This window comes from Anopheles marshallii, chromosome 2 (assembly GCF_943734725.1).
Source record: "Anopheles marshallii chromosome 2, idAnoMarsDA_429_01, whole genome shotgun sequence".
Lineage (NCBI taxonomy): Eukaryota > Metazoa > Arthropoda > Insecta > Diptera > Culicidae > Anopheles > Anopheles marshallii.
The window spans coordinates 84,125,267-84,151,910 of record NC_071326.1 but is presented as its reverse complement, the minus strand read 5'-3'; the positions used below and the strand labels follow the sequence as shown (position 1 = coordinate 84,151,910).

At 46.7% G+C, this 26,644-nt stretch overlaps 8 protein-coding genes across 8 annotated transcripts; 6 read left to right on the top strand and 2 right to left on the bottom strand.

The window, feature by feature from the left end:
* The first annotated feature begins 934 nt into the window (after positions 1-934).
* Positions 935-2,728, top strand: LOC128708142 (phenoloxidase-activating factor 2-like). Its single transcript, XM_053803103.1, is given in 4 exon segments — positions 935-1,009; positions 1,123-1,159; positions 1,761-2,095; positions 2,171-2,728. Coding segments are annotated over 4 exon segments (1,005 nt in total).
* A 3,215-nt stretch (positions 2,729-5,943) lies between these two features.
* Positions 5,944-8,378, top strand: LOC128718932 (uncharacterized PE-PGRS family protein PE_PGRS54-like). Its single transcript, XM_053812549.1, has 4 exons — positions 5,944-6,015; positions 6,123-7,296; positions 7,415-7,749; positions 7,821-8,378. Exons 1-4 carry the CDS (start codon positions 5,944-5,946, stop codon positions 8,376-8,378), a joined length of 2,139 nt encoding a protein of 712 aa, XP_053668524.1.
* A 1,036-nt stretch (positions 8,379-9,414) lies between these two features.
* LOC128718937 (inactive CLIP domain-containing serine protease A30-like) lies at positions 9,415-10,667 on the bottom strand. Its single transcript, XM_053812554.1, has 2 exons — positions 10,089-10,667; positions 9,415-10,011 (listed from the first exon to the last, which is right to left on the bottom strand). The coding sequence occupies exons 1-2, from the start codon at positions 10,665-10,667 to the stop codon at positions 9,415-9,417; spliced, it is 1,176 nt and encodes a 391-aa protein (XP_053668529.1).
* Positions 10,668-11,398: 731 nt separating this feature from the next.
* Positions 11,399-12,620, top strand: LOC128718938 (phenoloxidase-activating factor 2-like). Its single transcript, XM_053812555.1, has 2 exons — positions 11,399-11,491; positions 11,550-12,620. The coding sequence occupies exons 1-2, from the start codon at positions 11,399-11,401 to the stop codon at positions 12,618-12,620; spliced, it is 1,164 nt and encodes a 387-aa protein (XP_053668530.1).
* Positions 12,621-12,775: 155 nt separating this feature from the next.
* LOC128718717 (serine proteinase stubble-like) lies at positions 12,776-14,548 on the bottom strand. Its single transcript, XM_053812337.1, has 2 exons — positions 14,426-14,548; positions 12,776-14,338 (listed from the first exon to the last, which is right to left on the bottom strand). Exons 1-2 carry the CDS (start codon positions 14,528-14,530, stop codon positions 12,776-12,778), a joined length of 1,668 nt encoding a protein of 555 aa, XP_053668312.1. The 5' UTR covers positions 14,531-14,548.
* Positions 14,549-17,236: 2,688 nt separating this feature from the next.
* On the top strand, positions 17,237-18,700 carry LOC128718933 (phenoloxidase-activating factor 2-like). Its single transcript, XM_053812550.1, has 3 exons — positions 17,237-17,425; positions 17,499-17,648; positions 17,747-18,700. Exons 1-3 carry the CDS (start codon positions 17,237-17,239, stop codon positions 18,698-18,700), a joined length of 1,293 nt encoding a protein of 430 aa, XP_053668525.1.
* Positions 18,701-21,209: 2,509 nt separating this feature from the next.
* LOC128718934 (phenoloxidase-activating factor 2-like) lies at positions 21,210-22,548 on the top strand. The gene is made up of 2 exons (XM_053812551.1): positions 21,210-21,407; positions 21,481-22,548. Exons 1-2 carry the CDS (start codon positions 21,210-21,212, stop codon positions 22,546-22,548), a joined length of 1,266 nt encoding a protein of 421 aa, XP_053668526.1.
* Positions 22,549-24,521: 1,973 nt separating this feature from the next.
* Positions 24,522-26,614, top strand: LOC128718940 (phenoloxidase-activating factor 2-like; the record flags this gene model as incomplete). Its single annotated transcript, XM_053812558.1, has 2 exons — positions 24,522-24,538; positions 25,558-26,614. Coding segments are annotated over 2 exons (1,074 nt in total), but the record flags the coding sequence as incomplete, so codon positions are not given.
* Between the last annotated feature and the right edge of the window lie 30 nt (positions 26,615-26,644).

Sequence of the window (26,644 nt, the reverse complement as noted above, 5' to 3'; positions counted from 1 at the left end):
GTGCTATAGCAAATAGAGACAGTTGAGCACTTGGTGTTCAATCTAGCGGAGTAACTGAGCTGGATTCCCTAGTCATACCAGAGTTATAAAAGTAGCAACTTCACCAAGGTACAAACCAGAAATAAAAGAGGTAACTGATGAAGGTGATATACCAATCTGTTGTGAAAAAGGTGAGATCTCTTGGTATGTTATTTTTTTTTTTTAATCGGCACAACAATCTCAGGAGGTCTAGGCCTGCTATTTCTGGCTTTCTTTGACTTTATTTACCCATAACCGGATAGTCAAGTCCTGCGTACAGAGAAATGGTCCGGATGGAATTTTAGACCGGCCCTGTCGTGTGAAGATCGGGGCCAATACCAATACACCAGGAACCGCCGCTGGTATGTTTCTTATCCCGGTCCAAATTTTAGAACGGAAGCATATAAATATTTTGCAATGATAGAAAGATACAGGTTACGAACATCTTCATTAAATACGTAGAACACGTGTGGTTTTCCCCAAATCACTAACCTTGAGTTTCCATGCATTTGCACAAAATTTGTGCTGTGGGAGAGTGTGTTTCTGCATACGATAGAAACAGTTCCATCCGAATCGTTCTGGCTAACGGGTCTTTAACTCGATCCGTCCCAGTAAGCTAATTTGTTAATTTCCGTTCATGTGGTATTGTGCTAGTTCTAGCGGATGTTTTCGAAACAGAAATTCGATTTGCTGTACTCTTCCTCCTGAGCAAGGTGTACAGATTTTAGCCCAGCCGTTAAGTGGTGTTGAAATCAAAGCCGGTTTCGAATGACAAAGGGAAGCTCCGAATTAACAAAACACTAAACCGGACCTGAAATTATGCCGTTTGTTTGATAAACAACGTCGTAGTTCAGTGTGATCGTGTGTTTTCATTCACCTATGTTCTATTTCGTTAATAGAAACCATCACTCCGAAAATGATGGTGTGGCGTATCGGATTGATTGTAGCGTTGTGTCTGGTCCTTGCAGAATGTGAGGAGGACGAAGTTTTGGTAAGTAGTACGAATGTTTTATTAAGAAATATTTCCCAACGGTAATGCACTACCGTCAGCTATTACCTACCAAGCATTAATCGTATTAATATTTATGTTTTATTATTCCGCAGACGTGCGAGGGTGGAGAGTGTGTGAAGCTGAACGCATGTCCCAACGGGGAATTGGACGGCAATGGTACGGATGTTATCGACATTCGTTTCAATGTAGAAAATGAATGCGAGCACTATTTGCTGAAATGTTGCCCCTATCCTAAAGATGAAGATGATGGAGATAACGTGATGGACAATGAAGCTTTTGCTGTTGAAGCTGCCCAGCTGGTTACAACACCATCAATAGCTACTGTATCGGAACGAATGTCTGCCGAAGCTCCGAAAATAGTACCTTCGCTCGTTGGTAAATTCTAGTAGCATAATCCGTGTTTAAAAGCCAGCTGGGGTCTGAAGTATAATGTTTGGTAGTGACGCAAATCAATCTGGACCTTACCGCAAATACGCCAGACTGACTCCATTTAAAAAAAGCGGTAAAAAAAGAGTCAAATGGTAATCCAACAGTTATTGGGGTCGTAGTGCCACAAAACAAAATTGTGAAGTGAAAAGGAGGTTTAGTGAGAGTAGCAAACAGTGTGCACTATTTCGTACAAGTAAAAAATATTTCACGGATCACTCACCAATCTTTGTATGGTTGTAATGTATAGTTTAAATATTATTGTATACATTGTGATAAATAATGCACTATCCTATTGCTACAGAAAACGTCGAAAATGGATCGCAAAAACCATTAGGCGAAACATCCAGTGCCTTTCAACGATGTGGTTGGCGCAATGCAGGTGGCGTTGACTTTCGAATCACCGGTAATAGCGATGGAGTGTCGGATTACGGCGAGTTTCCTTGGATGGCAGCTATTTTCAAAGAACAACAGGCGCTTGATCGAACAATCATCGTGTATGTTTGCGGAGGCTCACTGATCCATCCATCAGTCGTCCTGACCACGGCACACTACGTTCGGAAAGAAATAGCAAGGGATATGAAAGTACGTCTGGGTGAGTGGGATACACAGACTACCAATGAAAATTATCCATCCCAGGTATGTGTGATAGCACAGGAGCATCACATCATTTAGATTAACAATCATGTTTTTGTCTCTTTTATGATCGTATAGGATCGTATAGTCGTAGAGGTCGTGTCCCACGCTGACTTCAGCAGTGGATCGCTTGCCAATGATGTGGCACTGCTATTTCTGGATAATCCTGTCGAACTAATGAAGACAGTCAACACGATCTGTCTGCCGCCGGCAAACCATAACTTTGACCTGTCGCGCTGCTTTGCCTCCGGCTGGGGTAAGGACGTGTTTGGGAAAAATGGTCTGTACAGTGTTATTCTCAAAAAGATCGAACTACCGATCGTGCCACGCGGTCAGTGTCAGAGAGCGTTGCGCACGACACGTCTTGGACGACGGTTTAAGCTGCACAAGAGCCTTATCTGCGCCGGTGGCGAGAAGGGACGAGACACGTGCAAGGGTGACGGTGGCTCACCACTGGTTTGTCCGATCCCGGGTACTTTAAACCGTTACTATCAGGCCGGCATGGTTGCGTGGGGCATTGGATGTGGCGAGGATGGAATTCCCGGTGTGTATGTGAACGTGTCAATGTTTCGCGGATGGATCGACGATCATCTGCGGCAGAGAAATATTTCCAGCAACTACTATCAGTACGCATAGCGCGATAAAGTACCTACATATATGATAAGCTGGGAAAAAAATCAATAGTTATGTTACTCGTATTTCTCTTATATCAATTCACGTGTATTCTGACGATTTTTGAATGGAACAACGAATCAGTGTTAATAGAAAAGCAAATGAAAATATGATCTGGAGTCGAAGAAATTTAACGAAACAAAGGGGTTTTGATGTTTTATGTGTGAAAATTAATTGATAAAGATTGTACCGAAACCAGTTATATACACGTTTTACACTCACGGTAAAACACAGACATTTGATTTGAAATAGTAACAACTTCTCATATGAATTCGTATTTTTCTAGTATTGAGTGGATAAGATGATGTGTATTATGTCGCAAGCGTTTTGTTAATTTAAAATTTTGTCAACCAGCGCAATGGCATAATTGGCTTTTTTATTATATAATTAGAGTTCTGGTCTTTTGTTTTTCTTAATTTAAATAACTACTGCTAATGAAAAAAGCCTGTCAGCCTAATTTACCCATAGCTTCATTGGCAGTGTTGAATATTATTCAACGGGCGATTCGAATGCGACAGCGAGCTTCGACCGTTTGGCCGTAGAGGGCGCCAATTCGAGCGCTGAAACCGATCGAGCCGATCATGCACGAACTAAGAGGATCCACGCCCGGGAAAAAGGGACTTAAAAATGCTAACCCGGCCAACGAGGACGTGAGTTTTTAACTCCTCTGAATAAAGATAGCTAAAAGAAGGCCTTTTTGTGTGTGTTTTATTATGTTTATGCAGTTAGTGTTTATGTAATAGAAAGAACGAAAGAAAGAACAAGTTGCAACGTTACGATAGTCATTGAAATCCTCAGACAAGGATACTGGTTGGGTCTGCGTTATGCTATGCGGAATTAATCTGTCCACATTTACACTCTTCGCACTAGGTGCAGCTTCCTTTATTGGTGCAGCGTCTGCAGTTGGGCGTCAAGAACTATCCTTTGAAAGCGCTAGTGCATTGGCAGTTTTATGACCACCACGTGATATTATAAGGAAACATAATGTGAATATAGCGACATGGCTGGATTTTATTAATACAACAAAACAGCCGTATGATTGGAAGGTTCCAGTGTACATGGAATTTCCAACAATACGGGATTTCCTATCGCAGCATAGGTCATTACTTATCAACAGCGGCCGCTTCGGGTAAATAAGCATTGTATGCCATCACTTGAAGCATGGCAGTGTGCGGGTCCGCGGTGTATTCAATGAGCGCTACCAGCAAGTCGATGTAAAATGACTGCAAATTTCAGCTGCTTCAGGTAGCCAGCTATCCAATTATCAATAAAATGTCATTTGTCTATAATATTGCTCATGGATTCCCATTGCTTACGAGCAGCAAAGTTGCAAACAGACAAAACGTCCGTGTATTCCCCGGGTGCAAAAGTACTTTAATATTGAAAGTCAACGTAGTTTCTCGCTGTAGGGGATGAACATGCTGAGCAGTGTTGTGTATTCTGCTTCAAGAAAAGACAATCTATTCGGTAGCTAACGCACCACCACCAAGCGTGGAGTGTTGTAATATGCTTTAATAGTTATTCATTCTTCTTTCCTTCAAAAGTAAACTCGAAGAAAGCCCAGCAAACGGCCTTATAGACCTCTTGAGGTGGTGACAAAGAAGAGGTGCATTATTCTTTCTTTTTGTTCTGTTCCATCGCCATTTGTAGACCACCTGGGATTGATTGCATATGAAAAAAAAAATCATTCTAATAGCAATCCAAGCGATCAACGATCCGCTATAGAGGATATATTAACGATGTTGACATTTTTAGGGAAAAACCATGTACAGATTTTAAGCACAGAGAACATTGCAAGAAACAGATTGGTAGAGCCGGAACCAGTTGATAAGGACGTGCCGGTGGGAAAGTACAAACCGTCATCATTGTTCATGTGATCGTTCCAATGTTGCTAAGTTGATGACATTTCCTCCCAATCCATTTCCCGCCTGGCGTTTTTACCCAAATATTGACCAGCGAAAATACACACTGATTGCTACAAACGCCATTTTGAAGCATTCTCCATGTGCAAGTGTCCCAGTACCGCTGTTTAGCTACGTTCAATTACGCTCGCATTATTATCAACGTACAAACGGACCTACCGGGTGGGATCATCGGCGAAGGTCAGCGGTATGAAAACAAACGAAGAAATTACTTGGAGAACTCCACAAACCTAGCGATTAGCATTTGTTTCACGCGATTACCGTTCATCTATCCCAATTCTACCAGTCGCCATAGAATGACTGGTGGCAAGGGTATTGAAAAGATTAGTTGGAAAAAAAAATGCCTTTCTTTATTTAAAAATTAAACTGTTTTGATTGCTTTAAAATTTTCTTTCGTCCGTATATACACACACCTTCTTAATCGGCCCAACAACCTCAAGAGGTCTTGGTCGTGCAAGGAACGCTCTAACGCTGATCAATGAACTCTCTTCGTCCTAATCGCCAAATTGCTTTGCTTTGTATACTTATTGTATCGTATACACACCTACATTTCATTTCCGTGCACCAAAGATACATCTCCTGCATCACGCAGCATGTTCGTTCGGCAGGCCGCTAAACCGCTACACACCAAACGAATCGAAGTCCGAACGATGCGCTCGACGCCACGCTTAACGCCGCAAAACGCCCTCCGGGGGCTGTGCGCATGTATGCGAAGGCTAATTATCTACACGGGTACGAAACGAACTGGTCCCGCGAATGGGTGGGGATACCCGCGATAGGCCCGTACGCGCTTCGTACGTTGAATTTTCTTTGCCTACCACGCGATTTCGCGTCGGTTTCGTGGAAGTGGCCCAACCTACGGTAGAATCAGTTCGAGCCGAACCGCACTAGGAAGCGGTTTGGACAGTCAATCCACCACCCAATCCAGCCGCGCCGTACTACGGCGAAGTGAGCGCTTGTGTGCGTGTGGCAAAATATTTGCTGCGATCAGTTACTTCCCATCGAAAGGGTGCCAGTTCAGTTTTCGTTGATCATTATTACCGTTTATTATTTTTTCCCGATTTAGGTAAGTAAAGCTTGTTCTGAACGGTTTGTGCTTATGTGTGTGTGGTGCGCGAATCGTTGTTTAAAGCGATAATTCGCATTAGCAACGCGCTTCCGATGAATAAATCTAGCGATCGTGCGTGTTTTCGGGTGAATGTGTGTTTAATTAGTGCGATTTTCGCCTTTCCTGCCTGGTAGATCTGCTGGTGCACGATGCTGTGGCGACTTGGGCTGCTGTTGGGTCTTTGCCTAGTGCTGACGCGATGTGCAGATGACGAGGTTATCGTAAGTAGCACAGCTTTCGCTAGTGACACCAACCTACATCCTGGAAACAACAAGCACAGTTTGTAACCGTTTGCTTATGTTTTCTCTGCGCGGTTCCTCTTCTACAGAAATGTACCGGCGGGGAGTGCGTGAAGCTTCACCTTTGTCCTAACGGTGAACATAACACCGATGGTGCAAACATCATCGACATTCGCTTCAATCCCGACAACGAGTGCGAGGACTATCTGCTAAAGTGTTGCCCCACTCCCGAAGATGAAGATGAAATCGTGGTTCCTCCGGGGACGGTACCGGTGACGGTTCCCGGAACGAATGCAGGTCCAGTGACGGTACCTGGTGCGGGTCCGGGTACAGGATCGGTTCCTCCCAATCAAGGAACAGGCCCGGTACAGCCGATCCCTGGCGGTGAAGGACAGCTGGGAACTGGTAATAAGCCAACGGCAGGCGTTGGTGTCGGTGGTGGTAAACCTCATGGGCATGGTCAGGGCTATGGGCAAGGGCAAGGACATGGCGCTGGAGGCTGTCAGGGTGATAGATCCTGCTCGCGGCCTGACTCATCTTCTGCAAGCGACGAGCAAACGGTGTTGGTTGGTGCGAATCAGATTGCTGGCGGTGGTGGAGGTACTACTGCTAATCAGGTAAAGGACCCGCCACAAATACCGCAGGTACAGGGTGGCGGACCACCTGTGGGGGGAAGCGGCACCAAGCCAGGCTCGCCGGGATCTACTGGTGTTAATCAACCGGCTACGGGTGGTTCACAACCGGGCAGTGGGGCAGCTAAACCGCCTACGGGCCAAGGTACTGGTACGCCAGGAATCGGAGCAGGAAGTGGACAGCAACCAGGTGGAGCAGGTGGATCGCCTGGTCAAAAACCAACTCAACAAGGAGCTGGAGGAGTGGGCAGTGGGGCAGCTAAACCGCCTACGGGCCAAGGTACTGGTACGCCAGGCATCGGAGCAGGAACTGGACAGCAACCAGGTGGAGCAGGTGGATCGCCTGGTCAAAAACCAACTCAACAAGGAACTGGAGGAACTGGTGGTCCTACTTCTGGAGGATCCGGCGGACCCGGAGTAGGTGGAGGTGCTCCAACGCCCAGCCAACAAGGTGGCAGTACATCGCCTTCCCAATCTGGAGTAACCGGTCTCAATGCTCCTGGCTCGGGAGCAACACAGGAAAAACAACCTGTGGGCGCTGGACCTGACCAACATCCTTCGGGCCCGGGAGGTGTTAAGAATCCTGGTGCTGGTGGTGGCTATAACGGTGGCGTGATCGGTACTAAACCAGGTAGCTTTGCGTACTAACCTCACACTAACAGTTAATGCTTCAGGAGCTGGTTTTGTTTGTTGCTATCGGATCTACAATTACTACCAACTATGGTTTTTTTATCATCTGATCCGTACAGATAAAGTAGGCACCGCTACGCAGAATCCTTTCGATAAAACAGTCGACAGACCACACACATGTGGTCTGCGCAATGCGGACGGTGTGGGATTCCGCATTACCGGTGACAACGATGGCGAGTCAGAGTACGGAGAGTTCCCATGGATGGTGGCGATTCTTAAGGAGGAGAAAGCCCTCGAGCAGGTGATCAACGTCTACCAGTGCGGTGGATCTCTGATCCATCCGTCGGTCGTCCTGACGGCGGCACACTGCGTCCAGAACCGAAAAACGGAGGAGGTGAAAGTACGACTCGGCGAGTGGGATACGCAAACCAAGAACGAGATGTTTGACTACCAGGTAACGAAAGACGCAATGTCGCAAAATGGTCCATCGCTAACGAAACGATTTCCTTTGCCCGCTGATCGTAGGATCGTAACGTTGTGGAGATCGTGTCCCATGCCGAATTCTACAAGGGAGGTCTATTCAACGATGTGGCACTGTTGTTCCTGGACAAACCGGCGGACCTAATGGAGACGGTCAACACGATCTGTCTGCCGCCGGCAAACCACAACTTTGACCTGTCGCGCTGCTTTGCCTCCGGCTGGGGTAAGGACGTGTTCGGCAAGCAGGGCACTTATCAGGTGATTCTGAAGAAGATCGAACTACCGATCATGCCCAACGAGCAGTGCCAGACGGCGCTGCGCACGACACGTCTTGGCAAGCGGTTTAAGCTGCACAAGAGCTTCATCTGCGCCGGTGGCGAGAAGGGTCGGGACACGTGCAAGGGTGACGGTGGCTCCCCGTTGGTTTGTCCGATCCCGGGTGCGGTTAACCACTACTACCAGGCCGGTATGGTTGCGTGGGGCATTGGATGTGGCGAGGATGGCATCCCCGGTGTGTATGTGAACGTGCCAATGTTCCGCGGATGGATCGACGATCATTTGCGGCAGCGAAATATTACTGACAGCTTCTACCTCTATTCGTAAACTGCTGCGTACCTCTTCACGCACGCTGTATACAGTTGGCCTGTATTTTGCAATACTGATATGAATGATATGAAATGTGGGAGTGATCATAGAAGAGACAATAAATTAACTAGAACAAAAACACTCGAACATTCCATGAGTTAATGGGATGGTACAGGCAGTCCCCGAGATACGCTCTCATGGCGGACCGCTTTAATCCGGGAAAGATTCGCGTAACTCGAATTACCGCGTATGTCGAATCCGGATGTAAAATCGTCTATACTTCATTGTTACATAGTTCACGTTTTCTTTGTATTATCCAGCTTGTTTTATTTATTCAGCAGTTAGGCGACTTTTCGAAAGAAAACTTCATCATACATTTAAAACAAATGACAAAATTGTATATGACAAAAGAAGTTAATTTCGACCAAATTTTCACATTTTTGCTTCGATTTTGTGCAGAACTTATCCCGCGTTACGCGAATAGTGCGTGCCAGAGAAAATCGAGAAATAATTTGAATTCTCTTTATAATATCATATATATTTAGTATTCGGTGATCGATTTCTTCTTTTCACGTAATGAAGCCCCATAATAATCGATATTTTTACGTTTATTTCGACAATTAGAGTAAATTTTTCTCAAAATTTATGTTTATAATAACAAAAAGTAACGTATTTTTTTGGAAAACATTAAATTTGCGGTGGTGTAAAATTGGTCTAAAATATCTTCCTTTGTCATGTAAAACATTTGTTTTTAGTTTATTTTAATGTATTCTAACGAAAAGCAGCCTGGTTTGCTGAATAAATTAAGTGCAGACAAGGAAGTCAACTATCTAACTTTGAAGTGTAAACGATTTTACTCCCGGACCTACGCGGAAATTCGAGATACGCAGATTTTTCCCGGGTGATAGCGGTCCGCTATAATAGCGCATCTCGGGGACTGTCTGTATGTCCATTGCGACGTGAAACCATATCATAAAGGATCGATCAAGGTTGATCAATTGTGCAATTCATTGTCTTGTGTTTTATTGTTAACCATACTGCACTTTAGCAAGCGTTACGTGTATTCGACGCTTGGATTGGGTTGATAGAAACTCGGGTGACGGCTTTGGTTCACTACGTGCCAATCGATCCACTCAATGTAGTCGAGTATTTTCAAAAATACGTCGTGCACCTGGTATTGGTTACAGTTTCGTATGGAATACGATGCGATGCCCGCCAAAAAGTATTGATTCCCTTCGCCGAGACTAGACTTACAAACCAGCCCCGATCCAGGCGCTCGTTCACAGGGTACTTCAAGGTCTAGGTACGATAGGCAGATATTTTCTTTGGGCAACTGAAATCCGAAGGCACGGGACGCACGCCGCACGGACTCCGCGCATTCCTGCGCGGAAGCAAACGACGAGCTTAGCTTCAGCTGCCTGTTATGTGTGTTGTCCGCCGGCGTATTACTCCAGCCTACCACGTAGCACTGGGAATAGTCCTCAATTTGCATGGTACGGTACGGCGGATCATGCCGTGGTACGGTGAGACATACGCGATTTGCCGCTCGTCCAAGGTTTGCTCCCACTTTTAGCATGAGCAGCGCTATATTGTTGACTTGGCTGGATGGCACATACTCCAGGTGAACAAACAGATGTTCCACGGCCACGTCCTAAAGCGGATAAGTGCGAGAAACAAGACGCCATTTAGTGGTGAAGCCAGTCACTCGCCTACAAAGTTACAAATCACCTGCGAGGGGGACTCAAATTCATCGTTCAAATCCCATCTGCCCAGCTCGACCCTTAGAACTGTTCGATCCTTCTGGTAAACGCATCGGGCCGCCGTTACCACAGTGTAATCGTCTATCAAAATGCCACCGCAAAGGAACTCTTTGATACGCCTGCCACCATGCTCTATTTCGCCAAACAGGGCCACACTCCACGGGAACTCGTACCGGTTCGTTTCGTTCTCCCGGTCGGTCCGTTCAGAAACGTTGGTATTCTGGCCACACTGACGGCTCCAGTCCGGGTCATCCGTTTCCTCGTCACTATCGGGTTCGTAAGTCGAAAGACTGCAGCAAACCTCACCGAACTTGTCACAATCACCGGAACCAATTCTAATTCCGATCTGGGATGCACCGTCGGTTGCAATTTTCCCATCTTTACACTTTTCCTGCTCGATGCAGATTCCACTGTTGTTTCCACTGTTACAGGGCCTGTACTTGGCAAGGATGTCCCCGGTCGCTGGTAAGCAAACGAGGATCGTCAATATCACTACCAACACTAATCGTCGCCCGTTGACAAGAGTCATTTGTTGGTAACAATCCATCAAAAAATGACCGATTATATATAATCGGATTCACTATTTTTTCCGTTCGCTTTGCACAAATTCAATCCCCGAAGTAATGCGGTTTCCTTCAGGCTGCCTCGTTTGGCATCGAGCGCAAAGAGTCCCTGCTTCGAAGGCGATAATGCATGGTCAGGTTGGACGACCACACAACGTAACATTGGTTGAAAATTAACGTCTATGTGACTGACAGATGCCAGTGTGCATGCAAATACTAACGAAGCGGGTATTTCCTATCTCAGCACAGGTCAATACTTATCAACAACCTTTGTACCATCCACGACAACGTCTCGATGAGCGAGCAGACGCAGAAAGGCCTTATAATACCCATTTTAAGTGCTTACTCGCTTTTAAGGCAAGTTAATAAATAAATGGCAAACATTTCGCAAATCAGTTTTGCGTTAATATTTTTTTTGTTATTTAATTTTTTCAAGCATTTATTATATAGAAATAGTACGAAATACTGCATTGGTTAGAGTTGCCGTTTTTGCTGAATACACAAACACACAGTGATAAGCGGGGATTCCCAACTCCTTTATCTATCAGATGTTGCGTCGCCTGTCAGAGGTCGTCACATACAGGTCAAAATGTACGATAGTGAAATTCATGCACCGTTAGCAGTGTTTCAAATGCTGCAGCAGCGGCAACCAATCATCATTCGTGCCATTTGTGCCACACGAAACGGAGGCTGCAGAACCTTGGTGAGAAGCAATATGGCGTCCATCGAGTGGTGGACAATTTGTTTGGGAGTACTCTGCACCGGAATTGTAGCGCAAAATAGCGTCGTCAACTACTACGAAAAGGAGGTAAGAGTCGTTTATAAGCAGGTTTTAGTTAGCATTCATTTGTTCTATGCTATTGTAGATCTGTACAACTTCATCCGGTGAACAAGGCACCTGTGTATACCAATACCAATGCACGGACGGAGTGATAACTTCTTCTGGGGAAAATGTAATTGATATCAGACAACCGGGGGATGGATGTATAGATTATCTGATGGAGTGTTGTGTGGAACGATCTGAGCCAAGTACCAATGTACCAACGGTAAACGTACCGCCCTACACGATCGAAGGATGTGGTCATCGCAATCCACACGGAGTGATCTTCACCATCGAAAACAACCAGCTGAGTGAGACCGAGTATGGCGAATATCCTTGGACGGTGGCAATTTTTGTGCGCGAGAAAAATAACTCCCTCAAGTATCTGTGCGGTGGCGCTCTAATCGATCAGGCTGCAGTTCTCACCACGGCCACCTGTTTGCACCCGTACCGGTTTAATGTGCCGTCCCTGGTGGTCAGACTGGGCGAATGGGACATGAGTACAAATCGCGAACCCATACCGCATATTGACAGTGAGATGGAAAAGATTTTTCTCCACCCGGAGTACAGCATGACAAGCAAGATAAATGACATCGCGATCATAATATTGCGCGACACGATCGAGCTAAATCACACGGTCGGGGTGGTTTGTCTACCACCGGCCAGTAGTAATCCTGGTGGTGCAGAAGTGGTTGGTGTCGGATGGGGCGATGTACCGAATTTCGTCGAACCCCGAAAGTTACGCCAGACGATACTGAAGAAGACACACTTGCGCCATGTCCTGCATGATCTGTGCGAAAAGGCGTTGCGGAATCTAATGGACCGTAGATACCAATTAGACCGCAGTTTTATCTGCGCCGAGGCGCAGCACACGGAGATGCTACCCTGCAGGGGAGACACTGGTTCACCATACATGATGGAGATCGCACATGGTATCGATCGGTACTACTTGGTGGGTCTCAGCTCGTGGGGTTTTGACTGCAATAGGCAAAATGCTCCCACTGTCTTGACCAATGTGGCGTACCATCGCGATTGGATCGATGCGGTGATAAAGCAGGAGAATCTCAACATCTGGAGTTACACGTACGCAGAACCGATAAGCAGTGATGAAGAATAAATGGTCTCAACATTAAGTATTTTATTTCATTTTCACAAAAATAGATTAGCAAAGATTAGATCATTCGCAATAATAGAATTCTTATGAACATTAGCAGGTGATTTTCTCTGGGGGATCACTTTGGGATCTAGATGGGAGTACCATTATTGGTTAGCTTATTTATTGCCCCTTGAATTTCCCTTTCTATTTTTTTTTACCATGGACTGAAGAATGCCGTCGATCCAATTTCGAAAATGGCCCACGTGCGTTAGTACGATGTACGTAATCCGGCTCTGATTACATCCATAACCCCACGATACCAAGCCGTGCAGGTAGTAGCGATCAACCATACCTGGAATCTCGACCACAACTGGAGATCCAGCGTCTCCTATACATGGTCTTTCCTTTTCCTTATGATTGATATCAGCACATACGAAGCTATGGTGCAAATCAAACGCTCGCCTCTCTTCCGTTTTCAGTTCCTTCTTGCAGATACTCGTTTCCACGCTTTGTAGATCAAGTCTTTTCAGTGTTTGGTTGAGTGTAGCGTTCGCTTCAACCATGGCACCCCATCCGGTAGCGATCATGTTCTCACGGCTCCTCAATTTGTACTCCGCCGATGGCAAGCAAACTGGCTGTACAGTGGCTTGGTATTGTACCGATTCGTTCAGCACCAGCAAGGCAATGTTGTTGATCAGTGAGGACTTCACGTAGTCGCCATGCAAGTGTACTCTTTTAACGCCAATGTCCAGTCGTGGAAGCACCTGTTCGGCGGTTGACCTCATGTCCCATTCACCAACTCGCACCACTATCTCCGACGCCCATCCCCCACAGTTTGTTATGCAGTGGGCTGTTGTTAGGATGGCATTTTTCTCAATGAGGGCACCGTTACAGCAGTAGCGTTTATCAGGTAACTGCAATAGTGCGACCATCCAAGGAATTTCTCCATACTCGGCACGTGAATCTTGGTCGATCGTGCTCTCTACAACACCGTGCGGGTTTCTTTGGCCGCAGTGTTGGTAGGTAAAGTTTTCCGGCCTGAACTGCTGCAATAAGTTGGATATGGTATCTGACTTTTCAGTGGTCGGGGCTGTAACGGAGCTAGGCCAATCTGAAGTTGGATTCATTGTCGAAAAAACGGATTCGGTTGCCGTCCCTGTTATGCTCTGCGAATCAGACGATGTTGCGGTTGTGGATAATGGTGGTTCCATTGCCTCACATTCAATGCAATCCTCATAAGGACGAGTGGAGATAGGTGTCGTGGATGGAGAAGAATCCATTTTAATGGTAGTCATTGAGGAAGTGACCAGTTCCGGATTTGTAATGTCCATAATAGTACCTGCTGGAGTAGTAGCAGTGGTAGTTACATCGGAAGTAGCAACAGTAGTTGTAGTAGTAGTAGTAGTTGTGGAAGAAGCAGTAGTAATAACGATTTGAGTTGAAATAGACTCTTCCTGGAAAGCACCCTTAGGACAGCAAATTTCCTCGAACGATGGACATCTGTTCGAGCGAAATCGGTACGTAGGAACACTGCACATGCCATTTTTCACGCAATATCCTCTATTACTGTCACATTCGGTATATTGTGCTTTTGTTCTCCATGCTGGATTATTATCCACTATTGGGCAACAGTACCGAGAGTCACCAGTGCAAGACGCACTTGTCCGCAGATCAACAATTTCCTGCTCAGGGCAACTCGGCATGCAATAACCAGCTTTATTGCTGCTTGTAGTACACGGCTGTGGAGAAAGAGTAGTGACATCGTGCAATACAATAAGTACGATAGAACCTTTTAAACGCTGCAAGTAGTTGCGACTGTCCCGTACCTGTTGTTGATTTCCGATCACTGCTGTCTGTATCGTCGGGAAATGTCCGACTAGTAGCATTACCACAACGGCTCGATTAACAACGAAACGCCACCTTCCACTCATTGTGGTTAACGAAACACTGAAACGGCAGTGTAGCGAATTGTACCCTTCATGTGTGGGGTTTTACCAACACGTCATTGATAACAGTATCTACGCGTTATTCTCACACAGTCTACATGTACCGTCAGTGGGGAACTTTTTTCATTAATCTTTCGTTCATTTCCCTTGAGGACTCGCAGATCAAGTACACGTCACTTTGCCGGGTGATTTTCTCACAGCTGAATACTAAAACTTAGGAATCGGACACTAGAACACTTCTTTTTCATTATCGGCACAACAACCTCAAGAGGTTCCAGGCCTGCCATTTCTGGCTTGCAATGACTCCTGCGTACGGAGGATTGGTCCGAATGGGATTTTGGACCGGTCCTGTCGTGTGGACCAATATCTTATTACTATATCTTATATGGTAACTACATAATTGAGAAACTTTGCCTACACTTATTAGAACCATCCAACGGTGGAACAGTGCTTTAGCATTTCATTATATGCACTAATTTTTAATTTCTCCTTCCAAGGCCTCCAAGGAGCTAGATGCGCCACTGGTTTGCGGATAAAAAGAATCTTTCGAGAGTCGATTCCTGTTTTGGATGACTCCTTACTAAGGATTCATATGAATGATTCTTCTCAAAAGATTAATTGAGCACAACACTATGTTCGTACCCTTGGGATGGAATGAGATAATGAAGATTAGGATCGTAGTTAGGATCGAGCCCCGGAGTCTGACAGGCTTCGCCGACATGATTGTTTTGGCCAAAACAAAAAAAAAGATGTCCGACACGGGATGTTGCATGATACGCATGCTCGGAATTGCATGACAACATTGCACACATATCATGTTCCTCTATGTTACCTGCATGATACGTGCATATTGTAGACAAAATTACTATTTTGATAGTGAACTTTGGCGTCTATCAACCTAATAGATGACTCATCACAATGGCTACAAATTAATAACACATCATAAATCTATAGCAGGACGGAATTGATGGAAATCATGATTGCAAACCGTTGCCGGTCGACCTTTGGTAAAGTAATAAAGAACACAGATCTGTAATGGAAATTGGTATAATGAACATGAGTAAATGCGTAAATTATTCAACAAATAATTGTGAGGGCTGTTTTGCATGAGGATTTTATAAGCGTGCTAATTGGATGAATACATTAAAATTCCGAAAATGAAATAGCGTGCACGCTTCGGATAAAGTTCAAGTTCAACACACGGATCTCGTACTGGTGGTGTGATGGTATGAACATTTTCAAATAGAAAACCCATCTAGAGACTACAGTGACCATTAATAATATAAAATACAATCTCAATACCTTTCCACGCCTTCAAATAATTGTGCCGGTGTGCAACGTACATTTTATATTTATTCTGAATAACATTATCACTTGAACATTCCGAACGGAATAAATCTGCTCATTACTCTCTGTTCTCCAGCCTCCCAAATACACGTTCACAATCCGACGAATGCTCTCGCACATCTCCTATGCTAATGCCCACCACGATAGTTTACTATACTGGCGTTGGTTGGTGTGCGTTATCGGATCGGCGATGGCGACAAGCTCCTCCGGGGTTCGTTGCTTTTATTATAGCACCCGGAGGTGACAACTGTTATCCATTAATCAAATACATCTTTTGATGGGCTGGAAGCTGTGAACTTACCCCTTACAAAGGAACACCTTCAAGGCAGATATGCATTCGAAAGGATACAACTGCAGGAAACATGCGCCTTCATCCCAACAACTGGTGGTGATGCACGACGCAAAGCAAAGCGGTAGTTGTTCGAACCTGTTTACACAGCCGCTTCTGTTGTTCCGCCGACTGCAGCCGCCAGTAAAATGTTGGGGTTTTTTCAAAATTCAATTCAAACCAGTTCTCCGCCACCGTGCCGGTCCTAAATTACCCGGTTTGGTTCTCCACCGTCCCCTTTGCAGCCGATGACATTGAACGTTTTATCGACTCGCGATCAATGTGAGCCGATCGATACACTGTATAATGAGCCGGACATGATCGTACGCGTGTGTGTCATTGGACCTCCAATCCATTTGTTCTGGTGAAAGCCATCTTGCTTTAATAAATCCCCATAAGAGCTACCACACATTTGTGTTTTGGTTCCGTGGATTAGTTTCGCACTTCGTCATGCCGGAGCAATTCGAATATTTGGCAATAACAAACCAAACACACCTATTGCCCCGCTTGCCTGTGTGTGTGTGTTGGTGTGTATTTGCGTCTAGCAGGTTTTTGGTCATTCGAGCAGCAAAAATTGGAGTTGACAGTGGATGCCCTTCCGCTTCGGTGCGTCTCCAAAAACCGGTTTAATTTTGGGTACGTCGAGAGCATCCCTCCCATCTCTATCGCTCGCAGCCATTTATTTGCAGGATGAGAGTATGCATCCACAATCCGCCAGAGGGGTTTTTTTTTCGTTGTTTGTTTAACCCTCGCTACCACCGTTGCCTCGCAGCCCTCTGTGTCGCAGCACGTTCGCCGATCCGGTTCGGTAGGTGTGCGTGGCGTCGATGTTCTAACCCCGCCTGGTGCGACACGACGACTATCGCACGGTCGGCCCAATCGGTTGCTGTGCTGTGCTGGAGTCCGGCACCGTTAAAACATACTAACGCATCTGCGGACTACTTCATTCTCCTCAGAGCCAAGCGGTCGCGAGCACAACTACCTCACCGAGACTTTATCATTTTATAGTCGTCGCCATGCAGCGGTACCGTGCGGCATTGGCGTTGCTGGCGCTAGTTGCCGTTTCCGTCCGGCCAACAGTGGCTGACGATCTTAGCCTGGACGATCTGATCAATTCCGTATTCACGACAGCCTCACCGGGTAAGGATGCACCACCGCCAACAACCGGCCCACCGCCACCACCGACTCCAGCAATTGGCGTAAAGGTAAGCGTACTGCGGTGCTCAGGTGCACAGTGAAGGCAGCTGCTAAACGTTATTTCGTCTTCGACCGTTCCAGGGTGGACCGTGTGGCAATGAAGCTGTCTGCATCCAGAAGTATCTCTGCTCCAACAGCAGTACGTCCGGCGAAGGACTGATCGATATTCGCTTCTCGGATGACAACCCGTGCGTCGACTATCTGCTGCAGTGCTGTTTCGACGAGGACATCGTAAGTGTAGAGCGGGGTTCCGTTTCGTAACTTCGCCTCGTGGTGGTGTAAGTGTGTGCGCTAGCTTTTGTGATCGTTTCTGTTTTCTCTTCGGTAAGATTCAACCACCACCGCCGGTACCACCGGGTCCGGGCCCAGTGCCGAATCCGAACCCAAATCCTGGACAGAACCCTGGTCAGAATCCTGGTCCGAATCCTGGCCCGGTCGCTGCCGCACGATGCGGACGCCGCAACGAGGATGGTGTTGGGTTCCGTATCACCGGCTCGAAGAACAACGAGGCCGAGTACGGTGAGTTCCCGTGGATGGTGGCGATCTTGAAGACGGAGGAGGTACTTGGCCAGCTGCGCGAGAACGTGTATACGTGCGGCGGGTCGCTTATTCACAAACAGGTTGTGCTGACCGGTGCCCACTGCGTCCAGAACAAGCAACCGTCCCAGCTGAAGGTACGTGCCGGCGAATGGGATACGCAGACGAAGAACGAAATCTATCCCCACCAGGACCGCTCGGTGGTCGAAATCGTCGTCCATCCGGACTACTACAAGGGTGGACTGCATAACGATGTCGCGCTCCTGTTCCTCGACTCACCGGTCGAGCCAAACGAGAGCATTCAGACGGTGTGCCTGCCACCGCAGGACATGGCGTTCAACCATGAAACCTGCTTCGCCAGCGGTTGGGGTAAGGACGTGTTTGGCAAGGCGGGCACCTACCAGGTGATACTGAAGAAGATCGATCTGCCGGTGGTACCGAACGACCAGTGTCAGACGGCATTGCGCACTACCAGACTCGGGGCCAAATTCAATTTGCACAAGAGCTTCATCTGTGCCGGCGGTGTGCCCGGTAAGGATACGTGCAAGGGTGACGGTGGGTCACCGCTCGTTTGTCCCATTCCCAACAAACCGCACCACTTCTACCAGACTGGACTGGTCGCGTGGGGTATCGGGTGCGGTGAGAACGGCATCCCGGGCGTTTACGCCAACGTGGCCAAGTTCCGTGGCTGGATCGATCAAAACATGGTCCAGCGTAACTTCGGTACCGACAGCTACACTCCCTAGTTGCTCGGAAGAGTGATTGGCATTCTCCCCACCCCACACGCACACAGGGAGAGATATGGGTGGATTGTTGCCGAACTTCAAGCGAAATACAAAACAGCCCTGACGTGCTGCTGAACCTGCTGGTATGCTTATCAACAGCAAACGAGTATCGACGACAGTGACCCAGAGACACCTTATGACCTTATGCAGTACCGAAGTTCCCGAAATCCCCCCTTAAAGTGATTATGCTAATTTTTAAACAATGTGTAAACAATAAAACTTCTTTACAATAGAACGAAATTCACGACGAATTACATATTTGTCCGTTTGTTTTCTTATTTGCGCTTGAACGACTCCAAACTTCATACAACCAACACAACATGTCTCAAGCGATCGAGAATGACAGAAACTTTTAAATTATTCATTCGCCTCTACTCGTTTATTGCCGGTTGTTTCGTCTCCGGTTTCAACTTTAGTGGAAACCAAACCAACCAATAAAAGGCGAAGACCAAAAAAATATCAATAAAACAAAACGTGTTTAGCTGCTTTACACCACCGGTCAAGGTGAGTTCGCATTCTTCAGGGTCAGGGTGTTCTTCCTTACTGGTGCATCTTCCGCAAACGCACACCACTTGGAAAGCGGGTATCGATACGTAGGTGCAGCAGCAGGCCTTTGGAGAATCTTTTTCACCCATTAGCGCCTTATACGTTTCAGTGGGAAGGTGTCAATGTCACCCTCGTGTTGTTTGGACTGGAGTCGCCAAAGCTGGCGACCAACGATTGTTATTCCACAATTTATCCATCCGGGATGTTTAGAGTCGTTTGGTTTGCCCGTCGCTTGTCGCACACAAACACCAGCTCCTAAGGATAAGTAATCCGATATGTGCCATTAAATATGATAGACGTAAAATTGACGCGTATGAGAGCCTGTCTGAGGTTGCCAGCAAGCGACACAAACCAAGTAAAGCTGTTTTGATCAAAACAAAATCGATCGTTTACGATCGGAACTTATTTTCCAAGTTGTTGTAAGGATTTTCCGGGTATTTATAGAGCCCACAATAACAAATCCTTTCGCTGTTTTGCCAAGGTTTTGCGACTTGTCCCAGCATAATGCGAGGAATTTCCACAGCGTCGAAGGTTGCATGTTTTTTTTTGTTGCGATTGTTGGATAGCGACTCGAAAATGTTTGTCCATTTTGCGCTACAGAATGGTTGTTGTTCACACTCCGTCATGTTTAGTTAACAAAACGGAGTTGGTTGTGAAAGTTTCCAAGATTTCGAATCTGGGTCGTGCGGTTCGATCACGGGGGTTATCGGCATCGGTTGAGTTGTTTTGTTTCTAAGTCTTCAAATTCGTAAAGCGAGATTAAATTAATGAAAAGTTTTTTCCTGCTGTGCGCTTCTGTTGCTTCTTCCATGGAACCGGTCGCACCGGAATTGCACCGGCAGGGAACACAGGTCACGAGTGTGGTGATGGGTGGGTGAAGGTTGAAGGCAACGGAACGCTACACACTGTGCATGAGGTAGGTTCAACCGTGTGGCGGCGGGATTCACCGCGAGAACAGCATCAATCTCGGAAGGGGGCAGGGCAGTAAGGCGACGTGTTATCTCAATCCGGTTCTCAAGCCGCAGTGGAGCACCGCCGTCACCCGACACCGCTCACTTCTAGTCCGGCTTGACCGTACGCACACCACGATCGGTCCGGTTTGTTCGGTGCCTTAAATCCATACGATCGCGCGGCCGCGTAGCTCAATCTTCTCCTGACCGCGAACGGTGTCGCACGCGCGCGGCCGAACAATTGTCTATTTGCCAAAACTTTGCTACCAACACAGTCCGGTTTCGGGACAAGTCACCGGGTTTTGGTAGCCGGGTGCCATTGAACGTGATCGCGTTGTTTGTGCGGTGTTTTTTTTTTAATTGCGAGGTGAGTATTGGTGCTGAACAGAGAAGTAAAGAACCGATTTGGGGAACACGTGAAAGAGAACGAACGAATGTTGCCTGCTAGAGCAAGCTATCTCTCCCACTCGTGTACTATCATCTCTGAATGCGTGCGTACTCCTGTGGACGTATCAGCAAAGGTTATCATACCATCACCTGCTGTGGTTTTTGTTGTTGTTCATTTTTGTGTGGCAGTTTCCCAACTGATTTGTGAAGCAATCAATACAAACAACTGCCGCAATATCCCCGTCAGGCAAGTGTTAATAACATAAATCCACATCAGCTTTGCTTTCGACTAAGACGAGATTTGTACTTTGCAAGCAAGTTGGATTGTTTCACATCTTGTTGCTTGAATACGCATCGTACGTGGTACGGTTTAAGTTGAGGTAAAGTGTTAAACCTCATTAAATATTCTACGTTCGTGCGTCTACTCGCTGCAGTGCTTCACACTCATTTCGTTTCGTTTGTAAACGAACACATCGCACACCCGTACCAACGCACAAGATCGAGCTGTCATACACGAACGTACAAATTAACGCTCTTCGCTATCATCCTGTATTTCTCCTTTAGCTAGTACCTAGTTCGAGATCAGCATGGTGTCACGAACCATCGCGCTACTCGCCGCAGTAGCCCTAATGGGAGGTTTGGTTGCCGCCCAGGATACGCTCGACGACTTGTATCTGTCGCTGTACAATCTGACCGAAAACAAAAACACGGTGGCGGAACCGTCTACTGCAGCACCTCCAGTGGCTGCAGTCACACAGGCTCCAATACCTCCACAGCAACGCTATGTAAGCGAAAGACCCACATCCTGATCTTGCGAGTAGCGAAACTGATCATGCCCATTTCACTGCCTCTTTTCAGACCTGTACCGGCGAATGCGTACAGTACTATCTGTGCAGTGACAACAAGATCATTACTGACGGAGCCGGCATTATCGACATCCGAGTCGGAGAAGACCCATCGGAGGAGTCCGAGTGTCCCCACTTCCTGAACACCTGTTGCGAAAAGGATTCAGTGGTGCTTGAGCCCCCACCAAGCGCAACCAAGGCTCCACCAACCACTGACCCTGGTACGGGAGTACGCCGACCGACCTGTGGTTTTCGTAACGCCGATGGATTGGGTTTCCGCATTACCGGAAACAAGAACGGTGAGTCGGAATACGGTGAGTTCCCTTGGATGTTGGCTGTGTTGCGCGAGGAACGCGTTGCTGACAACAATCTCAATGTGTACGAGTGTGGTGGTTCGCTGATCGCACCGAACGTCGTACTGACCGCGGCTCACTGCGTGTTCAACAAGCAAAAGGAGCAGCTGTTGATTCGTGCCGGCGAATGGGATACACAGACACGCGATGAGCTGTACCAACATCAAGACAGACGTGTGGCGGAAGTCATCACACACGAAGCCTTCAACAAGGGTTCGTTGGCGAACGATGTGGCTCTGCTTATACTGAAGGAACCCTTCCTAGCAGCGGAGAACGTACAACCGATCTGTCTTCCACCGAAGGGAACCTCGTTCGATCGAAGCAAATGTTTCGCTTCGGGCTGGGGCAAGAACGTGTTCGGCAAGGAGGGCAAATATCAGGTGATTCTGAAGAAGGTGGAGCTTCCGGTTGTACCACAGAGCGAGTGCCAACAGTCACTGCGCACGACTCGACTTGGCAAGCGGTTCGTGCTTCACCAGAGCTTCCTGTGTGCTGGAGGTGTTGCCGGACAGGATACGTGTCGCGGTGACGGTGGATCTCCGCTCGTCTGCCCGATTCCAGGCTCTTCGACGCACTACTATCAGGCCGGTATCGTTGCGTGGGGTATCGGATGCGGTGAAAACGGAATTCCCGGTGTGTACGGCAATGTGGCCTTCTTCCGCGACTGGATCGACAAACAATTGGTGGACCGTAGTATCCTAGCTCGGGACTACGTGTACACACCATAAGCTCACATGACTAGCCCGACTGTAACACATCAGAGACAAACGTTTGATTAATGTGCAGCAAGTACGAATGTATTAGGGTTATAATAAAAAGTTATAGTACATACAATCTATTGCATTATGTGTTCTTATTTTTTAGGTGTTTCAATTCTATTGAGAATGCCTCTGAATGGAGAGAACGAATAAAACTGTGTAAAATCTGTAAAAAAGATCTGTGAACCGTACACTGTGCACTTCTATGTTCTCTGTGAAGTATACACTATGCATTTGTTGTTGCTTTTATTTTATAAAGAGAATTTGGATCTCTCGGGCCACTTTCATTTGTACACTATGCATTTGTAAGTAAACGACACTGCCTGACGGCAACCATAGAACCATAGACTTCTTTCCATACACTCCTATTAAATACTTCAAAGAAACGTACAAACCCAATCATTCAAAAACACAGTCCTACATTGATCGAAACAAAAGTATGCAGCACATAGACCTTGTTCAGGATAAATTTGACATTTGGCCATTTCGTTTATAGTTCGTGATTGAGTTGTAGTATCAAAACAAGCCATTCTTCATTCGAAAGCCACAGGTGTATGCAAAAAGTAAGGATCGAAAATAACTCAGGAGTCAGGAATTCCTTACCGTGTCTGGTGTTCCACAGGGCAGTAATCTAGGATCACTATTGCTCATTTTATTCATTAACGATTTAATTTAAACGTGTTTAATGTACACCGATGATGTTAAATTTTTAGTCAGTCCTTCCTACAGGGGATTGGTCTGGATGGAATTTTGGTCCGGTCCGTTCGTGTGAAGCCGCTACCATCATGCCTCCGGGCCTTGTTGAATAACTTGACGGATTTCTTGGCGGTGTTGAATACCGCGTAGAAAAAAAACTCCCTTATACTACAATATCGTCTTGTCCCATTCGGTAGTTGGAAACTATCAGAGGCGATTCCGAAACGGAAAATCAACCACTGATCAGATCTTCAACATGCGGCATATCTTGGAGAAGATGGCGAAGCAGTAGCTACACTCCTTCCATCTCTTCATCGGCTTTAAGGCCGCATACGACAGCATAGTCAGAGTAAAACTTTACGATAATCTCTTTTGGAATCCCGGCCAAAGTTACAATGACAACGACCGACGTCACATGTCAGGTGATGGTGGATGGAAAACTTCCAGGGCCCTTTGCTACCACCAAGGGTCTTCGCTAAAGAGATGGGCTACTCTTCAACCTAGCGTTAGAAAGGGCCACCCGCGACTCGAAGGTGGAAACTTCGGAGACCATCTTCTATAAGTCCAGATACTGGCATTCGCTGGTGACATAGACGTCATTGGTTTACGGTTCTCCTACGTAGCGAATGCTTACCAAATGTTTGGAAAACCTTGGTTTGACGATTAACGAGGTAAAAACCAAGTTGACAGTGGCACCACTAGCGGCCCTGCTAACAAATTCTAACTTACGCAGGGGTGACGTACAAATAGGTGAGCGCACTTTTGAAGTCGTCCATAATTTCACCTACCTTGGGTCAAAAGTCAGCAACGACAATAAGATTGATGTTGAAATACGCGGGTTAACCACCGCACCAACGTTCACAACTGGGTCAACAAATCGTCGATCTAGCATTGGACGCCGGCAACGTCCAGTCAGCAAAACTCCCTACCTTCCACTCCGATCCAAACCATTTTGTTAAATAAAATTTACTTTTGTTCCAGCAATCGGTCTGACTAGTCTTTACGTTCGGAAATAAAACTTTAACTCGCGCTAGGGTGCTAGCTGCCAACCGGTCATACTACAGTCTGAGGATACTTCTCCACTCAAAACACCTGTCGCGACGAACGAAGCTGCGAACGAAGAAGTTCCAGTACTCACATACGCCTCTGAGACATGGGTTTTGTCCAAAACTGACGAACCCTCGTAGCCGCGTTCGATAGGAAGATGCTCAGAAGGATTTTTGGCCCCGTCTGTGTGGAAGGACAATGGAGGAGCCGCTACAACGACGAGCTCTATGAGCTGAACGGCGAACTTACTGTCGTACCGCGGATTTGACTCGCCAGTGATTTGCATGTCCTGCTCATTGTGTACCCTTTTCTATGTGCAGCGATGATCTAGTGATCACGGATTTTGTAGGTAGGATAAACATGACAGTAGATATTTCGGCAGGAGGTGCTGTGTCCAGATATGCAAATACGCTGTAAGACGGAAGAATCCTGGGTTGGAATTTTTACAGTGGAATCGGTATCATCGGAATCATACGGATAAATGGCATTGGAGGCCTTATTCAGTTACAACTGATGCATCTGAGCTTAAAATAAAATGTCAATTTAGGCTCTTTGAAACCAACGGGCTAATTGAAATAAACAACGCAAACAAATCGAAAATTAAGAGAAAAAAGTACTGTTTCAATTGGACTGCAAATGTTAATTATACGCTAAATCTTTTGGGCTTTTAAATTGAAAGATTATTTTTTTTCACCAAAAAAGAGAAAGGATAATTCACACGATTATCTAAAACACAAGCTAACCTCGCGTGGTCAAACTCCATGAAGTGTATCTTCGACGTTTTTCGGTACAACAGGACTAAAACATCACGTTTTATCATCTAATTTGAATTTTTTCCTACTTTTGGAATAATAAAAAGCCATGGATAAAATTCAAAACTCGTTGGTAGTATGGGAAACGACTTTGGTAGTTTGGTTATGTGACTATTTTGGGAAAACCTGAACCGAAGCTCAGTTCCGAACTTTGCATTTGCAGAACGAGTTAAAGGTTTTCTAAACTAAACGATTGCCCTGATCACTCTTGTCCGGAACGTGGACGACGTTGTACGTGCCGTTGATCACTGGTTCCATCGGTGTACCGCTAGACATCATCCAGATGGGAATTAGTGTTCGTGTACTCGCAATTGTTGCAACCGTTTGGTTTGCAAGCGCGCAAATTCCTTCTTCGGGTCAAGCCGACGTAGGTGGTGAAAGAATTTTCATAAATTGTACAATTTAAATATTCGCTTCAACACTTTCAATTGCAGTCCTGCACCGGGGAATGTGTGCCTTACTATCTCTGCACTGACAATAGGATCAACATGGACGGTGCGGGCATTATTGATATCCGTGTTGGAGAAGAGTCAGAGTGCTCACACTACTTGCAAGTCTGTTGCGAAGCAGATTCAGTGGCAGATCCATCGGAACTCTCTGTGAGTAAAACCTTGGCCGATGATGGATTCGAATACCGGCAAACGTGTGGAATGCGTAACCCCAGTGGTATAGACTTCCAAATGATTGGTAATATGAATGGTGAGTCGGAATACGGTGAGTTCCCGTGGATGTTGGCAGTACTTGTCGAAAAACCTACCATCGGTAGTAACCTGAACGTGTACCAGTGTGGTGGTTCGCTGATCGCACCGAACGTCGCCTTGACCGCGGCTCACTGCGTGTTCAACAAGCAAAAGGAGCAGCTGTTGATTCGTGCCGGCGAATGGGATACACAGACACGCGATGAGCTGTACCAACATCAAGACAGACGTGTGGCGGAAGTCATCACACACGAAGCCTTCAACAAGGGTTCGTTGGCGAACGATGTGGCTCTGCTTATACTGAAGGAACCCTTCCTAGCAGCGGAGAACGTACAACCGATCTGTCTTCCACCGAAGGGAACCTCGTTCGATCGAAGCAAATGTTTCGCTTCGGGCTGGGGCAAGAACGTGTTCGGCAAGGAGGGCAAATATCAGGTGATTCTGAAGAAGGTGGAGCTTCCGGTTGTACCACAGAGCGAGTGCCAACAGTCACTGCGCACGACTCGACTTGGCAAGCGGTTCGTGCTTCACCAGAGCTTCCTGTGTGCTGGAGGCGTTGCCGGACAGGATACGTGTCGCGGTGACGGTGGATCTCCGCTCGTCTGCCCGATTCCAGGCTCTTCGACGCACTACTATCAGGCCGGTATCGTCGCGTGGGGTATCGGATGCGGTGAAAACGGAATTCCCGGTGTGTACGGCAATGTGGCCTTCTTCCGCGACTGGATCGATAACCAGCTGTTGGATTACAGCATTCTTTCAAGGGACTACGTGTATACGCCGTAAGAAGAAACTCTGTTCTCCTATTCCCTACTG